Raw genomic sequence first — 22,725 nt, forward strand, 5'->3', positions numbered from 1 at the left:
GATGCACAAAATTTTTTTCAGCTTTTGAACCGCACTTACTTAGGTTTGATCGAAACGTTATGACTTCACTAAATCATTGCTGCGCTCTGATCAAATTCACAATGTTGGCCAACGTAGCCAAGAAACGGATCCCTGGATAATAAGTGGAGTTCTACTTTAAGATAATAGTTTAGAAGTAATGTTCAAACCCCTGAGTCCGGGCAATAATATGCGAAAAGCTTTGGGCTATGTTATAGTGTCTGGGAATACAGTAAATAACTAAGCTCGTTTACGCGAATATGTTAATCAAACAGAATAACTCATTAAAAACAAGAACATTATAGACCAGTTTCAGAGAGCCAAATAATGAAATTGTGCCAACTTTGGATGAGGTTGAGCGGTGAACCAAGGGTGTGGGTTGAACGTGTTTTTGTTTTGTTGTTTTTTTAAAATCAAAATTCATACCTCGACAACATCTATTGATACGTTACTTTTTTTGTACTTACACGTCTTTAGAACCAAAAACAACAACAACAACAACAACAACAACAACAACAACAACAACAACAACAACAACAACAACAACAACAACAACATCAAACAATCTGTTCAGAACAAAAAGTTGTCAAAAATTCAAATACCAGCATAATCCAAATTTAAGTTTAAAAAAAACAAAACAAAAAACAAGTGGCTAGAATTATCTTGTGTAAGCCACATTCAAAGTGGCCAATTTAGATTATTTGTTTATCACTAGCACATAGAATGCGTTATCTATTCATCTTTCATTCAGTGCTCTTAATTTGACAGTTTTAAAATGTGTTTTTATCTGGAGTACATGTATCTTAATAAGGTGAAAATAAAGTAGAATAATGTTTGTACCCTCCCCCCCCCCTTTTCACCATTTCAAATCTCTTCGTAAAAAGCTTTTTTTTTTCAACTGGATTCATGGAACCCGTTTATGTTTCCCTACCCCCACCCCACCTACCCCTCAAACCTCCTCCACGAAAAATAACTCTTTATCATTTATTTTTATTTTTCGATTTCAAGATTATAGTACAGCAATGTTCCTGCAGTAAATTATGCAGTGGTCACGTCGCGTCTTGCGAATACACGTCATGTGTTGACCGAAACTTCCTTCCAATCCATTATTATTACTGGAGAACAAACAAAATGGCGAACGTGGTATTCGATACGTTGCCCACTTTCTTGGCAATTTTATTGTGTTTCTTCTTTGCTGTTTTATATGTTGGAAGTCTATATGTTTGGGGTGCAACGATAAAGGACAAAAGCAGGTTTGTTTGTAATATCAGGTTAAAGCAGTTTAGTTGCTTTCTTTTTGTTTTTCCCCTTTAGAAAAGTGAAGCCGGCACAATGCAACAACAGGACAGGGAGAAAACAGACAGTCGACAACAACACAGCAGACAACAGCACTAGATCTAGATTCTAGATCTAGAGATTATAGATATAGATATAGATATAGATCTAGATCTAGATTTCTACGTCTACATTTACATCTAGATTTAGATCAAGATAGATCTAGATATCTAGATCTAATGTTCAGTGCTTTTCCAATTATCCGCCATTTTTTAGTTGAAAGTGGCTATTCTCACCCGCCCGGAAGTTCTCGCAAGATCAACTCCTCCCCTCTTCTCTCTCTCTCTGTCTCTTTCTGAATACTGTCTATCGGTGTGGACGATCAAATTGACCAAAACAAAGTTTTAAAATGATGTTTAAACACAAAAGTAAATTAATTTGGTTGTCTACAAAGATGCTACGGCTATTTAACTTTTCGAATCGAGCCGAACTACGCCTACGCGGGTCACCATTTTGTTTTGCCCAAAAATTCTCGCGCTACTCCTCTCTCTCTTTCTCTCTCTCTCTCTCCACTGCCCACAGACAAAATTGTACGCTTTTAGTAGGCTACAGTTGTAATGGAACGTTTGTTCACGGCACAGAATTCTACAATTTTTCTGTTATCACAGTGTAGAATTCTGTGGTTTAGGGTGAACGCAAAATTTGGTGAACGCGCACCGGGTGAGAATAGCCACAAGACTCGCCTGCACTATTCTCACTCCGGGTGAGAATAGAGGTGGCCTTTTTTAGTTTCTCCCACACTTTATCTGCCGATCCGATTCCCGCCGCCTTATTGATATGCCCCCCCCCCCCACCCCCCATGTTTCCCACTTTTTTTGTTGTAGAAAAAGGTAAAATTGAAGATAAGCAGACCACCTGGCACCTGCATATTATGAGCTGTGTTAAAAAAAAAGACCGATTCGTTCAAATACACAAGCCTGTGTCATCTCGATTGTTTACCAAGAAGAAGTTGTGTTGCTGTGTAGAGCCGAGCATACGGCAACTTTTGATTCCATAGACCAGCGCACAATTCATACGTAGATCTACGTCAAGACTAGCCTTATTATTGTAATAATGATCAGTTGCCGGGGGGGGGGGGGGGGAGAGACTGACGCGTATGCGACGTTCAACGCTCGGACCGATAGTGACCCCCCTCCCCGACACGCACACACATCCTCACGTGTGCAGGCCGCCCATCCGACCCCGACACATGCTAACGAGCCATCTTTAATTGCTTCTGATGACCTCTTGACAAATAAACATTTATCAATTAGAAGCGCTATAACTTTTCAGGCCGGCCTCAAATTCATCATATAAGATAAAAACTCGGCTCCTGCACAATTTAACGCCATTTTGCCCGAAGTGATCCCGGTCTCTACCCAGCCTGAGGCGAGTCACGAGCGAGGCAGGACAGGAAGCCGGAGTCATGAGTCACAGGAAGTCGGAAGTGATGTCATGCTGGACAAGAATCAGAGTCCGAAAAACATTTTTTCATATTCGGACTCGAGTCCGAATAGTCACTTCGAATAATTTAAGGCACTGAAGATTCTCATCTGTCATGTATGGTTCGTTTGTAGAATCTTATTTCTATTGTACACCAGAATTCAAGCATAGAGCGCAGGCGAGCCTTTTGGCTATTCTCACCCGGTGTGCGTTCACCGTGATAGCTAGGCCTACCAGTGCAGCGTTCACCGTGAACCACAGAATTCTACTCTACTGTGATTATAACAGAAGTGTAGAATTCTCATTCTGGGTGATTTTGTAGTTTCGTTCGTTTAAGTCCCAAGAGTCAAGAGTAGGGGGGTTTCACTGACCTAATAAAAATACGGTGGGGGGGGGGGTTCTGGGGGCATGCCCCCCCTGAATTCTACTATAATTTTGATGTTTTGCAGTTTGGTTGCATCCCTGTTCTTTGTGCTGGTCGTCAAGACTTACGGATTTCTTCTCTGGATGTAAACAAATGGATTGTGGACTTTAACGAACGGAACTAAAAGATCACTTAATTCTGTGACGTGAACAAACGTTCCAGCTCTCTTGTGTTAAAAGCGAGCAATTTTGTCTGTGGGCAGTGAGAGAGAGGAGTAGCACGAGAACTTCCGGGCAAAACAAAACGGCGACCCGCGTAGTTCGGCTAGATTCGAAAAGTTAAATAGCCGTAACATCTTTGTAGACGACCAAATTAATTTACTTTTGTGTTTTAACATCATTTTTTATCTTTGTTTTGGTCAATTTGATCATCCACACCGATAGACAGTATTCCGAAAGACACAGAGAGAGAGAGAGGAGGAGTAGATCTTGCGAGAACTTCCGGGCAAAACAAAATGGCGACCCACGTAGTTCGGCTCGATTCGAAAAGGGAAATGGCCAGCTCTATTCGGACTCGAGTCCGAATATTATTTTTATCTATTCGGACTCGGGTCCGAAAAAAATGTTTTATTTATTCGGACTCGGCTTCTAAATGAGTCTTGTGAGTGTAAGGAGGTTACATACATTTATATAACCGTGGACGGGGGATTTTACGTAAAACAAAAATTAGAACTAGAATTGCCTACTAGGACTGTGTAATTGTGTCAAAAGTCAAAAGACTGCACTCTCATTAGGTCTACCCACTGGCAGTGTCTTAGTACACGGTGACTGACTACTCAGGGTCTTTCCACCACCACTACAGCATCATCATTACTCCCACCACATTTTGTCTTTCCACATGTTTAATTTCATTTTATTGTGTGTTATAGTTTTTCTGTAATTATTATTTCTTTTATCTCATTGCACTAAACCGACAGCCGTTGCCTCTTCCCCCAGCAAGCCGAGCGTGCGAGATCGTTACGCGCCATCTCATTGGTCGACATAATTGACTTTGCCCCCGGCAAGGTCAGCTCATCTTGATCGTTCTGTTCATACCAATGATGCAGGGAGAGCCAGTTTAGATATATGATCTAGATCTAGTAACTGGATATTAAAGCTCATGTCTAGACTGTTATCTTTATAATCGAAAAAAAAGTTCGTAAATGCTGGAAATATGTTCAAGGGTCGGAAGTCGGAATGAACGTCATGCTGGACTCAATTCAGAGTCCGAATATAATTTTTCTCTATTTGGACTCGAGTCCGAATAGTCACTTCGAAGTGAAATAGTTGTAGATAGTATCTTTGTAGACGATCAAATTAACTTGCTTTTGTGCTATAACGCCATTGTTTTCTTTGCTTTTGTCAAATTTCATCATCCACACCGATAGACAGTGTTCTTAAATTAGGAAAAACAGGTCTTGTTTCACACCGGGTGAGAATAGCCATCGCTGGCCAGTCTCACCTGGGATGAGAGGTCGATTGTATTTTTATTCTCACCGCGGGTGAGGATAGCGACTTCCATCTACTTTAGCTCATTAAATTCTTCAATTGGGGACTTCCGTAACGAGCGACCACTATTAAATCTAGATTATAAGGGGGCCTACTCAATGGCTTCCAAAATCATTTTGGAAGACCGAAACCACTGGTGTACCTTCTGTTCATGACAAAATTACGGTAGTTTGAGTTTGTGCATTTTAGGCCCAGTTCAAAGTTTTGACGGGGATACGGAATTTAACGTGCTAAAGTATAAGATCACCGGATTCAGTGCAGTAGTGTATTATTGTTGAGAACGAATTTCCATTGGGCCACCTCTAGATCTATTAACTATTCTCACCCCGGGTCAGAAATCAGAATAGCTCTCACCCGGTGTGCCTTCATTGTGATAGGCCAACCGGTGTAGTGTTCACCGTGAACAAACGTTCCAGCGCTCTTCTTGTGTTGAAAGCATGCAATTTTGTCTGTGGGCAGTGAGTGAGATAGAAAGAGAGAGAGGGGGGATAGAGAGAGAGAGAGAGGAGTAGCGCGAGAACTTCCGAGCTAAACAAAATGGCGACCCGTGTAGTTCGGCTCAATTCGAAAAGTTAAATAGCCGTAGCATCTTTGTAGACAACCAAAGTATTTTATTTTTGTGTTTTAACATAATTTTTTATCTTTGTTTTAGTCAGTTTGATCGTCCACACCGATAGACAGTATTCAGAAAGAGAGAGAGAAGGAGTAGATCTTGCGAGAACTTCCGGGCAGAACAAAATGGCGCCCCGCATAGTTTGGCTCTATTCGAAAGTGAAATAGCCATATATAGATCTAGCATCTTTGTGGATGATCAAATTAGAACTTTTGTAATATAACGTCATTTTTACTTTGTTTTATCTATCTGATCATCCACACCGATAGACAGTATTCCGCAATTAGGAAAAAGGGGTCTTGTTTCACCCCAGGGTGAGAGGTCGATCGTATTTTTATTCTCACCCGGGGTGAGGATAGCCACTTCCTTTCCCTAGAGAATATAAATTTTCTTGGTGCAATATAGCACGGACAACACACCAGAGATCTTATAATATTTTTGTGACAGTTGAGTGTGTACTATCAAAAGTGTAGCCTGCACTTAGTCATACATCTAGATATAGATTCTAGACTATCTAGATCTAGAATTACTGTAGATCTAGATTCCAAAGAGCGCCAAAAAGGGGACATGGGATGCAGGGGGTCTGCCCCCGGCCTAAATTCACAAAAATAATTGTTTGTGACAGTTTTTAGTGCCAAAATTGTTCTCAGCACACTAAAAAAGGTTAAATAGTTCCGAAAAATAGTCTAAAATGGGTGTGGGTCTTTTCTAAAAACTTACCCATGGCCTTTTCACCCTGACAACTCGATCAACGTTTTTACTTGACTATATTTTTGTTTCCCAATTTGTGTGTATAAATTTCTATGGAGTTAAGCCGGGACTACTTCTCCCGAAGAGTGCCTTGTTTTTAATCATTCTATAAGAAAAATAGAATGCAATTTATGCAAACTGCAAAAATGTATCAGTTCAAATCCAAAAAGAAGAGCAGCACGTCATTCTTAAAAAGAAAAAGACTCACAATGTACGGTACTCGCATTCATGCTAGAGTAGAAGGACACTTGTCGGAATATACACGGGAGCTTAAATGAGCACATGTCCGAATAGACGCAGCCTTAAGTAGTAAAAAAATTTTGACCGATTGTTTTTTGCTTCATATTTTCGTGTTCAAGGTGGATTGTGGTGCTTAAATTTAAGATCCTGCTACAATTTAAGCACAACTATGTGTACCACGTTTTCTTGACAGTTTTCTATAATTTTATTGCCTTTCTTTTAAAACTATCATTTTGAATCCACTCAAGCACAGAAACATCCTAGCCTTAGAGTAGAGATGAATTATTTTCTTACATTTATTTTTACTTTCGTTGCCGGCTGCGGTTCCCTCTTACTGCATGATCTATTGGAATTGGAATATGTCATACCATTTTTATATTAGTAGAGCTGAGTTTGGTAGTGTCTCTTCCTGAAGTGGTACTGTCACTCAATATATTAACTTCATGAAGTGGCGCACACAAGCATTTAAACACCGGCCAAAAATTAAATAGGAACTGTCTGATAGTTTTTTAAATTTAAATATTTGAATTTTTAGAATTATCATTGCACATTGAAAAACCCTATGTAAATGTCTACTTTTCACATGTTTGATCCTGCTAGTACTCCAGGTCTGAAAAGTAATAAAACTTCATGCACATGTTTCTAATGAACAAGTCAACTGTGTTCACAGAGATCATCCTGATGTCATAAAAAGAAGATTCTTGAGTGTTGCGTCTGTCTGTGCCATTGCTCCAGTCCTCCTGTGGACTGTTGCTTCCCCTTCTGATAAAGTTCATGTGAGTATTCTTGTGTAAATTCTCACTCTGCTTTTTGAAAAATTATTTTTGTATCGTAATTTCATTGAGGTTCTTTTCAGGTTTACTTCTATCTGTGTTGTTTCTTCTTTTTCTCGCTGGGATACACATTGCCTGGATGATATGAATTATGAAAAATCTTGATAAATAATCCTTGTCTGTCTTGCATGCTATATATTTTAGGTCAGCTCCACAGACATTGCGTGTGGTAAATTCAAGAACAGTCATATATCAAGTATAATGTGTACTGGCTAAGGAAGCTTTTTATCCTGTTTGTTAGCTTTGAAAAACTTTACTTTAAATAATAGAGTTCTAGGAAAAAGTGAGATCCAAATTCTTCCTTTTATACAACTTCTAGATCACCTCTAAGTCAAAAGTGGTTTGTTGTCGCAACACTCATTTTGTAAAATAGCTTTCCCATTATCCTGCACTGTAGTTTTCTTTGAATTTTTTTTTAACTTAAAAAAATTATCTTTGGTTTTCTATTCCAAGTCCTAAACGCTGATTTTGAGTTGTTTTATTTGTATTTCAGGCGAATACTTTGCTGGAGTGGCTTGGAATTCGTTTCTGGGGCTTTATTCCAGCATGCATAGTTCCTTTGTTCTTGACAATGGTAAGGTTTGAATGTGCTGGTAATATTTCTTCCTGATGTACCTTTTCATCAAGGAAGCTGCCAGATGCCATCTGGCAACTTCGTTGATAAATAAAAAAGAACTTTAGGAAGAGATCTTAAATAGTAATTAACATGCGTGGCATGTAACATTGTAACTACTTTCTGTAATCTGATTTTTGGAGTCAGAGTTAAGTTTGTATTTTCCATCAACTTTTTAAAAAATAGGTTGGAGGTTTCTATGAGAAGAGAAGTAGAACTCACTCTATTGTTTTTAACTTGTAGTCTGTCTGCTTTGACTAAAAAAAGTAATATTGTGGAAGTAATAAAATTATTTAAGAAACTTTTTAGTGGGCAGAAATTCACTGATTGTGTTCATCGTTAGATTCTTTTTCTTTTATTTGCATTATATAGCAACTGTTTATTTTACACTTCCTTTCCATAACTACTCACTTGCCTCTTAAATGAGAGTACTGTTTATTTAGGGGTGTTATACCTATACCATACTGTTCCGTACTGTTGACTATTAGCAATAAGGTTATCACTGTACAGTACAAATAAAATATCTCTGTCCTCAGGTGTTGTTCCTAGGGCCACTTTCTCTTCACTACTTGGATGGGGTGTTCAGCCTCTACTTAGGTAGGTGTTATGTTTGGTCACTTTGGACATGGATGAAGCTTCAATATGTCTTTTTGCCATTTTTCGGCTTCCTATGTAGTTCACAGCGCCGAATCAGCGGTCGTTTAGTTTCGCCAGGCTGTACGCTGCTTGGTCAGCTGCCGGTCAGTCTACCTGCACTCACTCCACGCTCGGAGTTACATACCACGGCAATTTTACACAGTTTTGTTTCAACGCTCACGAATGAAAGCAGGGTTATCAATATACACATAGTGTTCCATCTTTGAGTTTCTTCTTTCAATGTACAGTTTGTGAAAATGCAACGAAGATATCTAGTATAGTTTTTTAACTGCATGTGATCAAATACAGCCATTTTATATGTGGTAATTAAGGAAATATGCACCGAATTAAAAGTTATGTAACTACCAAAGTGCGGGAATAAACTCACTAAATCTCGCTCAGAATAAAGACACTTAATGTGGGTATCTACTTACCAAAGGACATCGTTGTTGGAAGATTAGTAATCCACATTTTTGCATTTTCGTTCAACAGCCAAATTCGTCGGGCTTGTGATGAAATTCTCATTACAGTACCCTTCATTAAATTCATGACACAGATCTCTTTACACATTTTGTACAGTAGATCTACGCTTATCTATGGCGCCGTGGTTGTTTTCTCGGTGCCTGCAGTGAAGATGCTCTCTGGAGCAAATTAATGTGCGTTCATAACGTATCATAGTTTTTACGTATTGTTTACGATGCCTTGAACCCACTTTTCAATTTTTAAAATAGACTGGTGGCAGCTTTCGGTTCCTTTTCTTCCAGCGGGCCCAAGCCAAAGCCGTGTTGTGTTATGGATGGAATGCAGTGTTGTTCTTAATTGCGCTGTTTGGGGATTTACTTTTTTGGAAAATGTTTTCTGTACAGCTTCATGTACGTGTCTATTGCTGTCTGAATTCCTGGAATAGAGGTTTTCGGAATAGGTGCACTGTGTGAGATGTCATTATGAATTTGACTGTATGCTTGGTTGAGAGAGTCGAAAATCAAACCTATAGTGTGCGCTTTGTCAACAATGATTGGATGATAAAATATCCCTTGGCAGTGACTCATATTATTAAGTCTGAGCGTTCTTATCAGCCTCTGTTGTACTTTAGTCACGTTCTTATTAAACGCGACAAAGTTCATTCAGAGAGGAGGAACGGGAACGTCTCCCGTGTGTGTGTTCCATACGGAGATTTCAGTAAACCTGTTAGAAATGAATCACGGGCAAATGGATTCTACCTCATATCGTAACACGGCTCAATCAACGAAGATGAAATTTATACACATTAAGCACAAATACGTCTGCCTTTCATAGAAACAACAATCTATTAAATTAACGGAGAAGTGTTGAACTTAAAACAGCATAGAATCCAGTGTACACAATTGCACGGGTCAATTAAAAAGGCACTGGATGAGAATCAGATGTAAGCGACTTATATTGCAATAACTATTCTTCAAACAATGATGAAAATTATACACGTAAAGCACAGATATGTCATCAGTGCATGTACCAAAATTTGTTGAGATTGACCGAGCACTTTGGAAATTAAAAGTGAATTAAGTGCAGCACACACAGATTACATTATATGAAAATTAGAACATTTTGCACACACTGTAGCATCGGCACATATCGTCGCATTGAGATCGGGTTTTCGCTGACTGAGAGGGGGAATCTTGCTCTTTTCTTATTGCATGGAATAATTTGTGGTTAGAGTGAGGATACTGCCGATAATTAGTGTCAAAAGTGTCGATTACGCCATGACCTGCCCGCCTGTAGCTGATGTGCAACGGAGCGGCCAGTGACCCCCGCGTAACCCGGCACGGAGCGGTTCCGACGGTGATTTAATGACTTCCAGATGTCGCTGGCCTGGGAAACTAAGAGGCACGATTTCGGCCAGTTTTCGGCGCTGTGAGTTAACAATTCCAGTGCTCTTGATGAAACGTTTTTAACTTTTGGAACATTTTTAGCATTTTAAGTACTTTAGACTTGGGTTGCCAAAGTACTGTTGAAATTGTTTAAGACAGACAGCCATTGTTGAGGAGAAAAGTGGCCGTCTTAAACAGGTGACCATCTTACACCGTGTTATTATAATGTAAAATAATATGGCGGGGGGGGGGGGGGGGGGTCGCTGTTTGTACAAGTGATTGTTTTAACAGGTGACTGTTAGAGCAGGTTTGCCGTACACATTCTTTTACTGATCATCCTAGAGGATTCTAGATATTCTGGTATTTTAGATGTAAGGTGCTTTCTGCTCATGCTTACGGACCTGGTTTGATCCTAGCTACACATTGAAATGATCAGTGGATGACTTCAGGGTTTCTTTTATCAGGTTTTTGACAGCCCTGATCTCAGATATAAGTGGCAGGAGAAATTAATCATTATCTAAAACAGAAGAGATTTTTCGTTTGTGTAAATAATCCAGAGTACTTCAGAAAATGTCATGTAGCTGTCTGAAAGGTGAGGGACAAAACACTAGAATAGGAACATATCGTCAGCCAGCTGTTCAGATGTACTAAGCACAAAATTTTGAAATTTATTTGTATCTGTTGCATGGGCTTAAGAAATGTTTTGTCCAAATTCAAATTCTATATCATGAAAGAAAAAGGAAGAAAAAATACAAAAGGTAGGTATAATTTTTAATAGACTGAAATAGTGTTTAATTCTCTCTCATGAAAAATTTTGCTTTCATTCCTTACATTTGAACTGCTTCTACGATATAACGCATTGTTTGAAGAGCGTACAGTCTGAGGTCCAGGGGGGATGGGTTTATGTAAATACAAATGAGTGTGTGGTCTCTCTGTTTCCCAAGATTTTTTGTGCAATAACTGCAGCAATATTTATATATGTGAAGCGCGCTGACAAAATGAGTTACTTCTCGGATTCAAGCCTTAAGGAAATAGAAACATCATGCTTGTAGGTGAAGTTTTTACAATTTATAAGTATGAAATAATAGAAGACAGGTTATAGTTAAAGAATGTGGCATCAATAGATGTTCTACAAATTTGACTCTAATGTCGATTTTTGGCCACTATCTCCTTTTGTGGATTGCGAGAAGTAACTCATTTTGTCAGCATGCCTCACATATCTTAATAATTGAGTAGACACTCAAGGATTTTGTTTCCTGTCTTTGTTGTCGTAGCGTTTTACACTATTCACCTTTTCATGCTTTCTTACTCATTTACCACTTTGATTAATGTTAGCAGTCACTTCGAAAGATGGAAATGTGTATTTAAGTTTTCCTGTATGTTTTAAATAATGCAATTTGTCTCATATATTTCAGAATCAAAATACTGGACAAATTCTGTTAAAAACTATGTGTGGCTCAGGAATCACATTGTGGTAAGGGGGATGAGATCTTTCTCTTGAGTAGTGTACTACTAAGATGAATAATATGCTTTGTTGAAGTAGAACTTGCTCCTGCTGTTTTAAACGTTTTTTTTATCATCTGTTTACTTTTCTGTCATAAGTCTTGTGTTGTGCTTGCAGCTGGTGACCTTGTTAGTGTTGTTTTTTTTATTCTAATCTAACTTTGTGCAGTGAAACAGAAGAATAACTTTGTTAAAAAGTCATCCAAATGAACCAAAAGAATAAGAAAGAAACGATTTTTAGTGAACCCTAGAGACAGATTTGTTTGAAAAGGGCAAGGATGGTGACAACAATAATAATGATTGATATTTGACATACTACAGAGCTACTCCCCCCCCCCCCCCCCCTGGGGCAGTGCTACTAACTGAAGTGTCTTTAGGCCGTTCCCAAAGGGAGGACATTAACCATGTTCTTATGCACAGTAGAATTGTAATTGTAAATGGGCTGATTCATCAATGCCATGCTCATAACTGTGCCTGAACTGCGACAGGGAATTGCTGCTTTTTCTTTCCTTATCTTTACTATCGTAATTTAGCTCTACTTCTTTTGTGTACTTTTCACACTCTTGTGACCCGCTATTTCCGGGGTACCTTGATAGTCGAAGCAGACTTTGTGCTGTTGAAGCTAAAGAGGTGAGCAGAGTAAGCATGATTCCCTGTAAGGACTTCTCTGTTGACGTCCACCCCTTGGTGCTCATATGACCTTACACAGTTGTGAGCGGCGTTAAACCTCTACTAAAACAAACAATACTAAAGAGCAGCAGCAGTGACTTGTATATGACATGCTAAACAGCATTGACAATAATAATGACCCTACACTTGTGACATAAATAAAATGTAACAACAAAAGTGACAAGTAAGAGACATGATGTACAGTGCTGATGCTGATGTCCGCTGTGCGATATTGGGATTTTTGCTGTCTAGTCAAGGACACAGCACGATGGTCACCCTCCCTGAAATTTGTCACTGTCAGACATTACTTGTTAATAACTATGTGTTGCCTTATCACTCGAATGTTGGAATTTTTAGTTAATTTCCCTTTCTTCCAAGTTAGCAGTGCTTCATATAAAAGATATAATAAATTGTGATAAAATGTCACATCTTTTGTTCTTTAACGTGTTAACGATGACATGCGCAAAAGCAAACAAGTCATGTTATAAGTGCATAGGAAACAAAAAATCATCACTCATTCAATGAAACACGTGTACATTGTCATGTGAAGTACCCTATTTTTAAGCTAAGATCAAATTGCTTTTCTTAAGGACTCCCCCTGGCGGGTACTAATCCCATAGCCCTTGTCATTTGATGTTGCGAATAATTCTTGAGCTATCGAGTTCACTCATCCACTTGATTTTGTCAGTAGAGCTGGAAATGCACCCACATAGTATACAGTACAAGAAATACTTAAGACTAAGCCTGTACTGTGTTGACATGTCCTATTCTTCTTGCATTTACAATCATTCCTTTCTTGTTTTCTTTCTCCACATCTCTTGATATCGTATTACCTTATCGGCTGTTCAGTGTAAAACTCCGTCATATATCATTTCTCATAATGGTGTATGGCACAGAGTCTTACACTGAGCTGTAGTTAAGCAGACAAATGAACAAACTGGCTCTATCTATTACATAGCAGTAGTGCGAGTCATAAACAGTAGTTCTCATGTGCATAAATGTTGAGTTTAGGTCTGTGAATTTTTGTGATATTAAATGTTTTCTTTGGATTGATTTTCAAAAATGAATTGAAAGCGCAGTTCAAGTCTTTAATGTCTCATTTTTAACACTTTCTCATGATTGTTTTCACTTTTTTTTGAAAACTTGCACATGTTTGTTTCAGGCTCCTTTGTCAGAAGAGTTTATATTTCGGGCGTGTATGCTGCCTGTCTTGTTACCGAGACTTGGAGAAGGCTGGTCTATTTTGCTGTGCCCTTTGTTTTTTGGAGTTGGTAGGTTTTTTTACACTCTGGAACACTGCTTTTCCTTTTTTTCCTTTTGTACTCAAGGAGAGTCAACTTTTTTTCCGACAGCCAAATCGTTAGGTATTTTTCGGAACTGAGATTTAGATTTTTAAAAAGAGAATTAGAGATACTGAGAGCTTGTCCTCTGCTCTCTGATTAAATCGTATTCTTTGAATGAGTTGTTGTATGAGTATCTTTTTCTTGTATTTCTACTTCAGGTGCTCAATGTGTCTCTACGGTTATTTATAGCCTCTGGCTCTTGACAATCCCAAAGAGGGAATTTTGCTAGATACTAGTCTTAAGCTGGCATTCCATATGCCCGAAAAACCGATGCGAACTTCGGGTGCGAATTTCGTACACGAAATTCGCGTGCGATGAAAAAAGAGCCCTCCTTCCATATACCCGAAATTAGTATCCGTCATCTGACTGAAATCACGACACCAATTCAGTCAGAGCAAGCACTCTACGTTGAAAACGAGAGAATTTTGCTGTTAGAACTCCTGTTCCTACGAACGCAGGCTTTAAATTACTTTGTCCAGACTTGATGATGGCCTTTCCTTCATAAGCTTTGCTTTCTTGGGTCGTTTTCTTTTCGAAACTTCGGTCCTATCACCGACAGCGCTGGCCGATGTGGCTGCGGCACAGACAGCAATCTTAAGTTATAATTAATGTATGTAAGAAGTTGTATTCAAGTGCATTTAAGGGGGGGGGGGGGTAAGTTACCTAGTGCTTCTATGCAGCTTTGTTCTTTTGAAGTAGATTTGGCGGGAAATAAGCCCCGCCCACTTCACGGAGAATTCGGGTGCCGAAGAAAAAAGTTTCGCTCCCTCGTGCGAAACGAAATCTTCGCATGCGAATTTCGGATATGCCCTGCGGAATTCCGGTATATGGATTTACACAATGACAAAAAGGTTGGCGCGAAAAATATAGTTCGCACCCGAAATTCGCATCGGTTTTTCGGGCATATGGAATGTCAGCTTTAAGCAAGTAAAAGACCTATCTCAACTGTGATCTCACTTCTTCTTTTTGTATCAGGGACTTGTACATGAGGGTTTGTTTAGTGAACTGTTGCATGAAATTGTAGAAATTGTCTTTGCCAGTATGCTACACATTTGAACTTTATGTCTGTTTTGTTATTTTCAGCACATTTCCATCACATGATAGAGAAAGTTGTACATTCACAGCAAGATGTATCTGAAGCTTTCAAGCAGTCGTGTAAGTGATCTGGTATGGCTGGACCAGGTTTAATTCTTTGGGATTGGGAGGAAAATATTGTCTTATTTTTATCAGTTTTTGTTACAATTGTGTTAACAAGCAACAGGAAGATTGTTTTTTGAAGTCAAGGTACAAAGTTACCAATTTTGTTGTTTCCCCTCTTTATTCTCTCACTTTGAATCTTTTTCATATTTTCATTGCTGATTTTATATGGGCTAAGTTTTTTCATTTAGGGATTGGCTCACTGTGCATGTTCACTAAAAGGAGGGGAGGTGGGGGTGATTGATTGAAAAATAACGGAGGACTTTCAAATAATTGTCAAAATAATCAATATGACAGATATCTGTGCCATTACCTTGTTGACCCAAAGTCAAACCGGAAAAGTATTTGTGTGGTTCTGTTCTTAACAATGATATTGGCAGTTCTATTTTATGAAAGTTGTGTTATTTCAGTATAAGTGGGTTTTTGTAATTTGAGTACAGCATTCACTATGCCTTTAAAAAAAAATTTATTTCAGTGTTTCAGCTGGGATACACAACAGTGTTTGGAGCTTACTCTGCTTTCTTGTTCTTGAGAACTGGTAAGCTAGAAAATTGTTTCCTTTGTGTTTTATACAGTACCATACGTACTCAATACAAATACTATAGGATCTATGATTGATTAATGAGACCAGTTTTGATCAGCCTCATAATACAAGTATGTAAAGCTGCTTTTTTATTGTTTTGTTTTTTTCTTTTTACCATGTAGGGTAGTTTCCGTAGCTTCAGATTACAGTAAACCCATTCATGGAGAGTGTTACATATTGATACTCTTGTCATCTTTACATGCTGCAGGGTTTTTTCATGACAACTACACAGTAACCCAGTAGTGTATATTTTCAGATATGCTCGTTTTGATCAAATGCATGAAAACTCCTACCTCTTGTCAAAATATTTGTAAGTGAACTCTGTTGTCGGAAACATATTTTAGTTTTTTTAATCAATCTTGTTTGATGTCTTTCCTGATTCCTTTCCTGAATTTTTATTTGAAAATAAGATTGACTTTTTAGTCTGCAATTTTTTGTTTTTAGCTATGAGAGGAAAAAATTATGCTTTTTTATGAAAAAATGTATGACTATGTTAGGCCAGGGCAACATCGTAGTCAAGATATGCTGAGTATATACTCAAATTAAATGGCTGAATTTCCCATTTTTCATGCTTAGTCATATGCAGTTGGTGTTACACTTGCCTCAAAATAATAAAAGTGGGTGCTCTGGTGTGGTTTGTTCCTTCTTTCCTATAAAAAATCTATCGTCTTTATCTCCCCTCCTTTTTTTGTGTTTGTTACTCTCTTTTAACACCTAATCTTCGACACTTATATGACTTTATTGTAGGTACCGCAAACTGGCCGTGCGCCCCCGTGGCGCACTGTCACGGAGACCAAAACCCATATTTTTACCCTCCTAAAACACTGTGTGATCATGCATACACACAGACACTTGATATATCAGAAGAAAGAGGAGCTTTTCCTCTTTTTAGTGGTATTATTTATTTGAATCAACAATTCTTTTGAAAGCAAAATCTGGCGGGATAAAAGACAATACTATCGACGTTTTCACTGTCGCGGCCGCATGTTTCGTGTATTGATTTTTAGAGTGACCTTGGTTGAACAGGAATTGGGAGCGTATGGTATTAAATACTGCAATCTGATTCGTCGATATTCAAGATGAGAAGACACTCTTTCTGGTGATATATTTCTAAAGACTGTCCTTAAAGAATTAATAGAAGAGATTTGCGTGTGAAAACTTTCTGGGCTGTTTTTTTTATGGAACCAGTGATCGGACTGACTACGGAAATATATCGGCATATAAAGCCCATTCATTCCTCTTCAAGAATAACACAGCCATTATAAGCAAATAAACACCGGACGCTCCCCGTCGGCTCGCAAGCAGGGCACCATCGCCCTGGTTTCGTATAAATTCTCTCTCCTTCCCTTCAGCACGGCCCGGCGCGCAGCCGATAAGCCGGCGGTCGCGAGTGGTGATTTTAACCTCCCCTTGTATTTTTTGCCGTTTTGGTCAAAAAACCATGTTTGCATCAATAAATTTCCATCTTCTAGTTATTTGATAGCCCTGAAAAAAATTGAGCTTGTTCTCTATGTGCATAGGTGTGTGTCTATAAGTTTTGGTGAATGTCCATTCAAAATTAAGAATGTTGTGACATCTCAAAGTGTAGACATTTCGCAATTAAAAAACTATGACATTTTTCTGCAACTTCAGATGTTCATAACTTTGTTAAAAATGAAGCTATATATATATATATATATATATATATATATATATATATATATATATATATATATATATATATATATTTGGTATCGAAATGCTCAGAATGATAAGTTCTATAAGGTAGTGCAGTTAACTATGAAATCAGAAGACTGAAATTTCAGTTTGTGGTACCTACTTATTGTGTTGCGCAAGTTCCGTAAAACTTTTACTAAAACTAAAAAATAATATAATAAAATGGTTACTAGTTCTAGTCACGATGCACTAACAATTTTTCATCGTTAACGTCTCGCTTTAGTTATGCTTTCAGTTTAATCTCTTTTTCCTTTTGAATTCTTTTCAGTTGCAGGATTTCTTACCATTTCAGAATTTGAATACCGTTTGAAGTTTTCTTGCAATGTTTGTCATTTTTTTCTGTTCCTGCCATCTTTCCCATCCAGGCCATTTAATGGCGCCCGTCATCGCTCATGCTTTCTGCAACCACATGGGCTTCCCATCCTTTGGTGAGGTGATGGGCTACCCAAGCCCGACTCGGCACCGCTTGATTGCGCTGTTTGTGCTGGGCCTTGTCTCCTGGCTGCTACTCTTGTACCCACTGACGAGCCCCTTGTTGTATTCCAATGATGTGTATGTGTTATGAGCTGATTACACCGAGTTTGTCCCAAGACTTTGTTACTTTTTAAGACAGGGATTTGGTTGGATCACGTCTTGTTTTCTTTAAAGATGAAGTAGATTTTTGTGTGGAGATTGAAGTGTGAACTGTACTTAAGTTTCAAGTTTGTAGATCAAAAATTTGTTTTCTTATATATTATGTTTTATTTTAGCATTTAGATAATAAGATTTTAAAGGGATATTTGCAATTATTGATATTCATTGTGTTTTATTGTAGCATCTAGCTCATTAGGTTTTAAAAGGGTATTCGCCGTTATTTTGGCAAAGGTTTTTGTAATGGGAGTTTGTGAATTTTTATTTTATTATTTTTTTTCTAACTTTATTTTGGGGTTTAGTTAGAGTTGTTTGTTGGGGGTTGGCGTGTTTTTTGGCTCATTGTTTTGTCATCTCAAGATTGAAATTGTAAGAGTGGATTTTTGGATTGTGTGGGAGTTTATTTGTTTTGTATTGTTGGATTTTTAAGGCAACCAACTGTAAAAAAAAAACTCTCTTCTCTTCACAACTGTATGATGGTGCATTAACTTATGCATAATCTTTTATATTTTGGGGTTCTCTCATTGACAGTGAGACCAGTGGACATGACCATACCATGTACATATTGTCTAGTTCTATACAGCTGTACCAGTTTTTATAACTGGTTATTTAATCACTCTGCTCTAGTCATGTGATTTCTTTTATTTCCATTGTATATGCATTTGTATGTTCTAGGAAATTGTTTGTGTATGACAATGTGATTAAAAGAGGTATGGGCTCTAGGGAGAATGATAATTTGATAGGGATGGAGGTGTGTTAAAGAACAGATTTTCAGAGATGAGCGTCGCTAGCTTAATATTTGAAATTTTAAGAAGTGCAGAAATTAGCCACAAGAGCTCAAACCTCATAAGAGACTGAAAATAAATATGGGAATTCTAAAGGGAGCAAGGTGTGCTCAGGCTTTTACTAAGTTTAGGTTTTGAAATTTGTACATACATCTTACTCCCTCAGCTGAATATAAATGTTTTGCATGTTTGGTCTATTTTGGTTATGATTAAATAACCTATGCTGTTCTTTCTCTAAACTGTTTGTTCATTTATTTAAAGCTCTTTTGTGTCAAGTTAAATGTATTCTAGGATGTATTGATTGTTCACTTAAATTCCTGCATTGGCATCTGTGGTGTAGCAGTTAGGGAGAAAATTTGAATAGAATATCTCAGTTTTTCAGCTGGGATGCTGTATCCCTCTTTATAAATTGGGGTTGGCCTTGACAGACATGGTAGGAAGCCTGCCTCCCAAATGATCGAAATTGTGTTTTGGTGAGGGTATTAAGAGCACTTACACGGAGAGAGAAAAAAGTGGGTGGCCCTGGTTCATATTCTGAATGGGGTGTTCTTGAACTTGAGTTGGTTTGGGAGTTTTCATGACTTTCATCCCACATGGTGCCGCCCGTCAGTGATGGACAATAAATCTGAATATCCCCCTCCTTGATTACAGTTACTGCTTAAAAGGGCGATATACCCACACCATGCAAAACATGATCTACTGGTCCTTGATATTTCATGGACCTCAGAATTTGTAAATTAATTGAGTCACATCTACAAATGTGTATGTTCTTTGTACTGGTTCTTGTGATAGTTCTTTCATTAGAATAATCAAGTTGTCTTTTTATCGTGCCTTTCATAAATATTGCTCTTTAGCAGTTTAGCGTAAAAGTTCAGTTGAATGAACAGATGCATGTTCTAGTTAAAAAGTTCAGTTTTGCTGAATGCTAAAATATTTTTGTTACAGTGCAGTGAAATCAGGCTATCGTCAGATTTTGGGCATTTATATAATTATTGGTGTTTTCTTAAAGCTTTTTCATTTATCTAGCTCTATATGAAAAAAATATCCATCTATCTTGAATGGAAGTTGAGATACTTGTAATTCAAGGAGGTGGGGGTCACTTGGTGTCAGGTAATATTAGCGGAAAAATGACTGTCAAAGTTTACTGACTTCCAAAACTTGAGTGCCCTTGGAAATGACAAATTTACATTTTTTTTGTACCTTTAATAGACATTTTTCAGTAAATTCTCGCACTGAAATGTATTTATAAATGGACATGTAAGGCGTTGAGCTAAAAATGAAACATCAATAAAAATTGCCTTACACTAACAGGCACAAAAAGGCTGATTTCTTTGCTTTCATTATTTTGACGAACGCCTGATTTCACCACATTATGACAGATTTATTCTTTACTTCATTGGGTGTCAGCTCAGGGAATAATTTGATCTGACAGATTTCCATAGGACTTCCTAAAGTTTTCAGCAGCTTGTGTGTGTGTGTGTGTGTGTGTTTGTGTGTGTGTGTGTGAATGTGTTGATTGAGGAAGTGTTTATTGAAATATGTACTATGGCCATTAGTCTCTTCCAGTCTGTTTTTAAGGGCCATTCTTCATTGATTAGCTTTTTGTTCTTCTCCTTTCCATCCTCAGTTTTTAAACTGAAAAGACCTCTCTCAATGCTCCACAAGTTCATTGATTGATTAAGGTCTTTAAGTGAAATTTGTGAAAAAGATAGTACACTACTGTTATTTCCCTTTCTTAAGCAACATTTTTTTTTCCATTCTGATTGCAGCTTTCTCTTCATCATAGCTTATTTAAAGAATTGTAAACATTGACGAATAAAAATGTTTCCTTCCTTTTGTAAGTCTGTAAACATTGACAAATAAAAATGTTTCCTTCCTTTTGTAAGTTTGTAGTAGAACTTTATGGAAGTTAGTTGGATGTTTACTGGTGCTGAGGGTAAGTTCAAATTTACATAGAGATTCCTCATCGTCACTGTTTGGGCAAAGTGTCCTGTGTAAATGCATTGAAGTCACCTGGTTGCCTGTCCTTGTACCATGACCTCATCAAGTTTAGCTGCTGATCAACAAAATTATTTTAATCTGCTGCTCTCCTTCTTTCTTATAGTTACTGACACAGAGTTAAAAGTCTTCTAATTTAAGTCAGCTTTTACAAAGTTCAGTTTTCACAGTTGCAATTTGCAAAGACGATCTATTATTAAGAAGCTAGCTACAACTGGTGTGCATCCCGCATATTTTCAGTATGAGGGGCTGTGGGAAAATCAGTTGGAAGATGCCTAAGGTTGTGTTTGTTTGTTTTTTAAATTTAGATATTATATTAAAGGTAAAGCTAGAACTTTATCTCTGTTGCAAGCAAAGTTTTATGAAAAATGCAAAGATGAACCCTATTTTAATTTTTATTTCACAAATGCTATTTAAGATTATACATGTTTTCACATATAATTTTGATGACATGCAGAAGAAAATTTTGCTAAAAGTAGAAGCTATTGCTCCTGGAGATAGACACTAATTTTCATACGGACCACACACACACACGCGCGCGCGCGTGCGCACACACACCCCTTAACATACCAGCTGAAAGAGAATTTTCCCACCCTTCCAGGGGAAACTCTGTGCACAAGATTGTAACAACAGTAGAGTCAAGGCTGGTTATTTGATTCTCAATCGGTAGACAGTATTGGTCAATTGTTTGAAACTAAATGTTTTAAATACCAAGTGCAAATAACATGGATCCTGCTTGCAGTCTAAATGGAAAAAAAGGGAAAGTTAAAATATCGCAAATGACCCATTTTGTCTCAAGGCCCTCCATGTTTATATAAATACTAGCTGGGCCCTCTTTCGATGAAAGGAATGATCGGTGCATTAATGTCAACTAAAAGTCATTGGCCTACTGTATTAATTTACACTCTACTGGAAAGGAGCAATAAAAAAAGCGATGATGGGCATCAAACGAAAGGATCACAGTCGAATTTAGCACCAAGTAAAAAAAAAAAGAAAACATGAGGCTAGATCTATACGGGCAAAGAGTCAACATAATATGTACTGTCTTTGATACGGGTTGCACACTTAAAATAGTGCTTGGTATTGCGCGTCAATGCACTATAGTATCGAACGGAAGTACGACTTGAAATAAACAAATCTGGCGGATTTTCTAAAATTACAGAGACAGAAGTGTCAGCCTACAAAAGCGATTGGCGAAATAAAGAAATTTAGCTTTCTGCAGCTAAACTGTCTCAAAACTAAAAACGAAGGGCGTCATGATCTGGAGAATATTTTAAAGAATCTTTTGACGTAAACAGCATGTCGATCAATGCAGTCATTAAAAAGCCTTTTGAATAGCAAAATTCAGCCACCACAAATAGATAATAGATGCCAGTGTGTATAATGTACAGTCGAACCTGTGTAAGACAGACTCGCAAGGGAGCCAGAAAAAAAATTACGTCTTAGGGGAATTTAGGGGAGGGTGGAGGGGGTCCAAAAGCCCAGCCGGTGGGATCAAGGATTGCTTGTCTGATCGGCAAGCAGTAGTCAAAACTTCACACCTCTCAATTTCTATCCTCTCTGATAATGACATGCGTAGAAACATTTGAACATCTCCTTTGCTTCCTCCCTTAGGCCCACCTATCGGTGTTACAAGCACAGTCACACCAATGCAACCCCTCACTGCCATCATGTAACAACGATTCGAGGAACTCTTTTCTCGGCCGGCCGTACTATGGCGGCAGGCATTGGTCAATCTAATTTCACACCTCTGGCTTCTAGCTACTCAGGAAAGTTTCTGTAGCGGCTCGATACTCGAACACTTTCATGGACAGTCGTGAGATATAACGCCCACACCAGGAACGTTTTAAAAGTTTAAGAGAAGGAAAGATGGTGAAATTAAGGAGAAAATTTTTAGAGAAGAAAATGTTCCATCGCTGTCAGATTTCAAACCCGGGAGGTATTGAAAAAGAGGCAAACACCATAACCTCTAGACCACGAGAGCCCCCATAGTCAGTTTGGCATTCTTCAGAATTTTGAATCAGCTATATGAATATGAGTCTGTGTAGCATTTTTCTTTGGGGGAAGGAGTAGGTTTTGTTTT

The 22,725-nt window shown here is 38.1% G+C and overlaps 1 protein-coding gene across 1 annotated transcript; it reads left to right on the plus strand.

Moving 5' to 3' along the window:
- The first annotated feature begins 1,144 nt into the window (after window positions 1-1,144).
- LOC101858532 (CAAX prenyl protease 2) lies at window positions 1,145-20,524 on the plus strand. Its single transcript, XM_005089095.3, has 9 exons — window positions 1,145-1,271; window positions 6,960-7,065; window positions 7,616-7,696; window positions 8,272-8,332; window positions 11,634-11,692; window positions 13,553-13,661; window positions 14,817-14,888; window positions 15,406-15,468; window positions 17,595-20,524. The coding sequence occupies exons 1-9, from the start codon at window positions 1,150-1,152 to the stop codon at window positions 17,792-17,794; spliced, it is 873 nt and encodes a 290-aa protein (XP_005089152.1). The 5' UTR covers window positions 1,145-1,149; the 3' UTR covers window positions 17,795-20,524.
- Window positions 20,525-22,725: the final 2,201 nt, after the last annotated feature.

The sequence above is a fragment of the Aplysia californica genome, unplaced genomic scaffold (assembly GCF_000002075.1).
Source record: "Aplysia californica isolate F4 #8 unplaced genomic scaffold, AplCal3.0 scaffold00003, whole genome shotgun sequence".
Taxonomy (NCBI): Eukaryota; Metazoa; Mollusca; class Gastropoda; order Aplysiida; family Aplysiidae; genus Aplysia; species Aplysia californica.